Source organism: Acanthisitta chloris, unplaced genomic scaffold (genome assembly GCF_000695815.1).
Source record: "Acanthisitta chloris isolate BGI_N310 unplaced genomic scaffold, ASM69581v1 scaffold9394, whole genome shotgun sequence".
NCBI classification, from domain to species: Eukaryota; Metazoa; Chordata; class Aves; order Passeriformes; family Acanthisittidae; genus Acanthisitta; species Acanthisitta chloris.
In genome coordinates, this window is record NW_008670929.1 from 27,918 (window position 1) to 35,201 (window position 7,284).

The window sequence follows — 7,284 nt, forward strand, 5'->3', positions numbered from 1 at the left end:
TACTATATTTAAGCTGTTATAATTTTCAAAGGAGGAATTCTCTGCTGTAGAGGTAGAAAGTTTGGCTGTGTTTAGACTGAGATCATCTCTTTGTAAAAAAAAGGTGGACGGGCACCTGGGAGGTTTCATGAAAGACTTGAGCCAGCCAGGTTGCCTCTCCTCACTAAATGAGGGCAACTCCTGGGATGGTATAGTCATAGAGTCATAGAATTATGGAATCAACCAGGCTGGAAGAGACCTCCAAGATCACTGAGTTCAACCCTACCGTGGTCACTAGCCCATGGCACTAAGTGCCACATCCAGTCTCAGCTTGAAAACCTCCAGGGATGGGGAATCCACCACCTCCCTGGGCAGCACATTCCAATGCCTGAGCACTCTCTCCCTAAAAAATCTCTTCCTAATCTCCAACCTAACCCTCCCCTGGCAGAGCTTAAGTCTGTGCCCTCTTGTCCTGCTGCTGTTGCCTGGGAGAAGAGACCAACCCCCACCTGACTCCAACCTCCTGTCAGGGAGTTGCAGAGGGTGATAAGGTCTCCCCTGAGCCTCCTCTTCTCCAGGCTGAACACCCCCAGCTCCCTCAGCCTCTCCTCATGGCACTGATGCTCCAGTCCCTTCACCAGCCTCGTTGCTCTTCTCTGGCACTTCAGTATCTTTCCTGAACGGTGCGCTGCAATTTTATTGCTGGAATTCGAGTTGAGGCCATAAACATTGACACACAAAAGAGGAGGGAAAAACCCAAAGCCCCAGCCCCAATTCACTAGGTCTGCTTAGCAGTATTCACTGGAGAATGAGCAGGACACTCCCAACACATTTTTCAGACATGGCACTGGCCTTCACAGCTACAGAGAAAGATGGAAAGACAGAAAGACAGAACATAAGATGGAAAGACAAAAAGACCCAAAGATTTAATTAGTTGCTTACTGGAAGACAGCGGATTTTTTCTTTAAAAAAACAGGGAAGGAAACTGTACATTTGACGTTGGGATGGTAGGTTTTACTCCTGATTCTTAAGTGCTCTAATGGTGGTTTTGGTTCCCATGTAACCATCTCCAGACTCTGAGTTCACCTGACTGGCAAAAGACATTACTTACATGCATAGTAATAGAGATGTTTGGAGATGCAAATTGTTGTCAATGGTTTTGATGGGATGACCTGTCAACACCAGTAAAAGTCTGTCATTATCATATAAATCCTCCCGCTCTGTTTGAGTTTCTTTGGCATGTGTTTATTCCTCTTCTTTCCCCCTCTCTACCTGCTGTCAATGCTGTCCAGGTAGGGCCTTAAGAGGACTCACTCCAAAACCACAACGCTGCAGTCACCGCTCTGGGGTTCCTGCTGGGGAGCTGGAAAGGGATTCTCTAAGCCATGAAACACCCACCAGTGGAGACTCTGCTCGATCGTTTGGGGTGAGCAGCAGTGTCTGCTCAGCCTGAACACACAGCAAAACATCTCTTTGCTTTGCCACACACAGCTGATAAACCCCCTGCTCGCAGGCAGCCTTACCTGATGTTTAGAAAGGAGTTCTAAGTCTCGTTTATCTTTTCTGCGGGAAAGAAATTCTGTTAATGCAGCCTTTGAATAAGTGCTACCCTGCTCTTTAAATGCTAAAGTTCACTAAAACTCCAGTGATTTATGTGCAGCTTTTGACTGCCAGCACCTGGCAGATGAAGAAACCTACTCAAGCTCCAGTCATAAACAGATAGCATACAATTTAATTTTAATGTGCTCGTTAGTCGTAGCACATTTCAGACATAATTGTGAACGCAACACAAAATTATAGCAAAAAGACAATTTTAATGCTGCTGTAGAAAAAAAGGTTATATGAAGAGTCATATAATGGTGCTTCATTGTCAACAACAAAACAGGGCACAGAGTGCATTACAGTGTCTGTGCTGTTTACATGCCAATATTTTATACATAGATTCTCATATGGTGTCAGCTGTCAGTTACTTCTGCAAATTAACTGCCAAAAATGGAGACGAACAGAATCACTTAGTGTGCTGGTAACCACGGGTTACCTTTCATATGCCTAAAGATAAAGCTGCAGTATGGAATCTTGGGAGAATAATTAGGCAGAACAAAACAGAAAGTTACCAATTGAAATAAAAAGGCATTCTACAATAGGAAATAACAACCAAGAGCGCTTATAAATAAGTAAAAGAGGTTATATCACAGAATGCCTCATAACTTTTTTAAGCAAAGTATTACAGTACAAACATTTTAAAGGCTTTATCAATGTTTAGGAAATACAGTACAAGTTTTTCAAATAGATTTAACCCTTTGAGCACTGAGTTTAGTTTGAATTTTCTCTTTTTATTTTTTTTTTCTTTTTATTTTTTTTTTTTAATAAATACCTTTAAAAGTCATGTTGTGCAAAACAGTTAGAATGCATGCCAGGAATGCAGTCCGTGGCTTCTGTTTCTTCAGACGGTTTTAAAAAGAAAACAAACAGGAAACAAACAAATGATAGTGACACTAATAAATATGTATAATTTAAACATGAACCTCTCTTCATATAGATGTACTGTATAGCAAAACAAAACAAAACATACTTTGCTTTAAGAATAACGTTTCTGAATACTTTATAAATGCTATCTGTGGTATCTTTTATCATATAATTTACAATGTTTGGATGGTAAAGAAAAAAAACAAACATTAGAGCTAAAAAAAAGAAAAGACATATACACTATATATAGGTCTGGTTTATACCTGGGGCTTATCAGGTACAAACGCCACTGCTGCTAAAAATGCTGAAGAAAAAGAAAATGGCATTAACCACAATCACTTTTTCCATAAGAGATTTTGAAATCTATACAATATATACATCTATGTTTCAATGTGAAAAATCATATTTTTAAATTTCAAGGTGTGAGACACCTCTGCATAAATGGAGGTTCATATTAGTAATCGGAACTAAGCTGGTAAGGGTTTAAAAAAAACCATATCCAGACCTTTTTTACCAAATTAATGCAAAAGTGCTTCAAAGTACTCAGAGGGCTAAAGATTATAGGGTGAGAAATACCAGCACACTTAGGTCACATGAAAAAAGTGCACCAGAATTAGTTATAAATGCTTAATTAAACTGTCTGTTAATGCATGCAGCTTGATGCATCAGAGGGATGCACAGCAACTAAATCCAATTTACACAAAGTTCCAAACACTTACCACTGCATTTTAACCTTCATATTTTACCAGTAACAACAGCTGATTATGCACCTCTATTTAAACACTGTACAGTTATACAAAAACAGTTCAGCCCAGAGCGACTCTGGAGTTAAAATAAGAACATGTGCCAAGAACTAAACAGTAGCTTTAAGGCGTCTTTGACAGTTTTCCTCAAAGCAAATTACAGTTATTTTAATCAAAAGCAAATGCTACTGCTTCTCTAACTCCGAAACATACAGAAGATGATCCTCTGGTGACTTCCCGTGTGTTTTACTAAGATGAAGTTTAACAGCATGCTTGCTTGCAAAAGTCCTGTTACAAAGTTTGCACTGATAAGAAGTTCCAATATCTTCCTCTGGAGAGGACGTCACCAGTTTTTCAGACGGTGACTTTGCTTGTGCTATCTGATTGTTAATCTGTTCACTGGACAGTTTGGACAAGTCTCTTAACCTGAAACCCAGATGCGATTCAAGATGACTGATATAAGTTGAAGGAGTTCTGATCTGTGAAGCACAGTCATTACAAAAGAACACTGGGTGCCCAGTGTCCAAATTTTTAAGGAACTTAGTTCCCCCCGTCCTTCGGAGCTGGTATTTCACATTGGCCAGCCAGTGGCTAATTGTGGTCATTGAAAGTCCCGTAAACCTAGAAATGTGCATTCTTTCTTGAGGGCTCAAGTCTGACATGATGTATTTCCCCTCTGAGGTCTGCCGTAAACTGGCTGCAAACTGGGCCTGCAATATGAGCAAGTGCTGAGGGTTCCAGTTAGACTGACGTCCCTTCCTTTTCTGAGCTGGTGTACTCTCTTCTGGTTCCTCTATTGTGGTACCATCAATGTCAGATTTCTCAGATATGCTGGAAGGTGTGGAAGATTTTGATGTGTGACTTTCTGTCAGGTTCTTCAGCATATCAGATATATCTGACAAGGCATTCTCGCGTAGCGGCGAGTTTGACATGAATGACACGACTGCAGATGTCTTTGCTGTTGTCACTGTAGATGAAGAAGATGCAGAAGATGTCGATGTGGATGACAAAAGCGCTGAACCCAAAGAGCAGCTTTTGTCACTCTTGCCTTTCGTCAAATCTATGGGTTGGTCATTGTTGACATGATAAAAATAACGGTCTAAGTGGTCTGATTTTTTGGACTGTAGAGGTGGGGTGGCCACCGCAGCCTTTTCTGCCAAACTGTTGCTCATTTTAAAAAGCATGCTCATTGGATCCAAAGCGGGCAAAGATGGCTTTGCTGCCTTGCCAAGGTGAATATTCATGACAGACTGCAATGCACTTAATGGGTTTACAAACGGCTGTTCGGGAGGGTGATCAGTAATGATAGCTGTGCTGCTACTTAAAGAACCTACGAGGGACTTAACAGGCTCTTTCCCATTTTCCACAGGTTCTACAGTTGGACTATCCTTGCAACCATCTCTCTGAGGAACTGGGCTGTTCTGCTGGCTTTTAAAGCCACCGTCATTGGAGGACTCCATCTTAAGGGGCTCACTGACTTCACTACTGCATGGCGAAGGTGTCGCACACTTCAGTGGAGAAAGCTTTCCTTCGGGCTCTTTCATTTTCTCCTCCACTTTAGCCACCTTCTCAGTGACCTTCTTTACCAGTTCTTCCATGGCATGAAAGTTTGTTTTTGGCACAGGTGAGGTCTGACTGCTGGGTGGAGACACCAAGGGCTGGTTTTTACTTGGTGATACTAGTTCATTGTTTCCAAACATGGGTTTTAGTGGTGTACTCTTCCCAGATGAACCCAATGACAGCTTCATCATATTAGGCAGCTGGTAGGCTGCATGAATGCTGGGGTAGCCACCCCAGCTTGGTGTGCCATTCTGGGCTTTGTTTATAGCTGATGTAACTGTGTTTTCTAAAGACTTCAATATATCTAATCCCCCCTTAGGGCTTTCTTCTAGGTCATTTTCAGTCAAGTAATGGTATTTCGAGGAGATGTCATACTTCTCCTCATCTTCACTTGACTTCTCTTTGTCTTTCATTTTCTCATCAGCAACGACTCTTTCTTTATCTACTTCTTTTTTAATCTCAACGTTTAATTTAGGGGAAACACTAGAAGGTGTATTGGAAGGAGACGTAAAAGTGGTGGCAGCTAGTGGCACAGACTGGACTTTCTCATCTACTAAGGATGTTATTGTTGGTGTCGCTGGGGCTTCTATAATTGGCTTCCCTTTTTTCATGGCAGAGTTAGTGACTTTGATAAAATGTCCCGTCACCATCATGTGAGCCGTGAGCTCCTGCAGAGTGTCGTGTGAACTTCCACACTCCATGCACTTCAGAATTTGAGACTTTCTGGCCTCGAAGTGCCAGGCATAGCTGGCACCATTCTGGTGACCATAGCGGTTATTTGGGGTAATGTAAGGATTAGAATTCTTTTGAAGTGCATCATTAGTATCTGAGATTGTTGCTTTTGGCGTCCCACCTGTGGAGTCTGGAGAACTTGGAAGTTCAAGCTCCAGTGATGCTTTCTTTCTAGTAGCTGGGATAATTTTTGCTGCTACAGGTGTAACAGGTTCCTTCAGAGGCACTTTTTGGTAGTGTTTTGTTTTGATCATATGAACACTCAAATCCTGAAGAGATTCAAATGAATGACCACAGTACATACACTTTAACACTTTCTGGGCATCTTCTTTCCCTTCCATTTCAAGCAAAGAACGTTTACGAGGTTTCGACCATCTTTTGGGGTTATTGTTATCCGTTTCATGGTTGTCATCTCGATAATGTCCTGTTTCATTCATGTGCACTGTTAATTCTACTAAAGTATCGTAGGCAGCACTGCAGTCTTTACAGCGGAATTTACTGGCTCCAGTAAATATAGAGCCATAAAGCTTACTGCTTTGTCTGTACAACTGAACTGTGCTAAAAAGACTCGGCTCAGGAAGAATTCTGCTCTGAGAAACTTGCTGCAGCGTTTTAGCCATAGCAGTCTGGTGCCAGTCAAAGCTGCCACTTCCACAACTGCTGCTGCTGCTGCTGCTACTGCTGCTGCTGCCATTGTTCTTTTCTGAAATTGGCTGGTGAAGGTTCAAATTGAGATTGGACCAGTAGGAATTGGAGAGGAAGTTATTATATACAGCTTTCATTTGTTCTAAACTATCAGATACAGTAGAGTCTTCCAGTGGTATCGAAACCTCCTTGCTCTCTTCCTCATTTTTGATGGAGCTGCTCTCGAAGTCCGCCATGCGGTCACTCGTCTCACTGATGTGGGACTCACTGTCCATTTCATGGCTAGAAAATTCAGCTGCTGGAGAGTTTTGGTAGCTTTGGCAGTTCTTACTGAAGTCTTTTTCTGGACATGCATATTTTGCTGAAGGCTCCCCATCAACTGCACTTTCGTCAGGTTCCACATCTTCTTCCACCAGTGCTGCTGCTTTTAGTTCGTCTGAAACATAGGCTATTATGAAGAGAAGAAAATATCAGTTAGTTTCTGCTCATCAGACTTTTGCTTAAGTGCTTTAGCCAAACAAGTGTACTTATTTGTAAAATTAAACAGTTAAAATTTAGTGTTTCTTCAGAGCAAGAAAAAAAAATCTGCTCTTCAAACATAATTTGCCACCTTATTCTTCTCAAGGGGCAACAGCTTGAAATTAAAACTAAATTTGAAATTAATGAAGCACATTCTGGAGGTGGCATTCATTTCTAAAGTAATAAATTACTTGTATCAACCTCAGAGACAGCAGTTCCTGTCTGTCAATTAATATGTCTTATGCTTCTCCTACCCCTAATGCATTTCTTAACAGACAGATTCACAATTTAAATTAAGCAAGCATTTTTTGCTCATTACAGTTTTGAGACTCGATCTTTAATAAATATAGAGCACAACAAACATCAAAAATTTCTACAAAGTAAAAAAATCCCCAGTTAGAAGAATTTTTAAAATCAGATTTGTTTTTTTAAGCGATCATTATTAGTGGTGTCGGATTTGAGAGGAGATAGTAAAAGCAGGTGAGGAAACCTTTAGAAACAACTCACTCAGAGCAACTCAAGGATATTCATTATGGGTGCAACAAATGTCCCATTCCCATTTGAACACATCCTTCTCCACAGGAAAGCCCATGCAGAATTATGTCAGGAGCTAGTTCAAGAAAATTGGTATGCTATACTC

At 41.1% G+C, this 7,284-nt stretch overlaps 1 protein-coding gene across 1 annotated transcript; it reads right to left on the minus strand.

Annotated features, from left to right (window-relative positions):
* Positions 1-1,783: 1,783 nt before the first annotated feature.
* On the minus strand, positions 1,784-6,565 carry TSHZ3 (teashirt zinc finger homeobox 3). Its single transcript, XM_009073885.1, has one exon. It carries the CDS (start codon positions 6,398-6,400, stop codon positions 3,374-3,376), a length of 3,027 nt encoding a protein of 1,008 aa, XP_009072133.1. The 5' UTR covers positions 6,401-6,565; the 3' UTR covers positions 1,784-3,373.
* Between the last annotated feature and the right edge of the window lie 719 nt (positions 6,566-7,284).

Bases quoted from the DNA above. Each gene is read 5' to 3' on its own strand.
- TSHZ3 (XM_009073885.1), bottom strand. From the start codon at position 6,400: ATGGACAGTGAGTCCCACATCAGTGAGACGAGTGACCGCATGGCGGAC.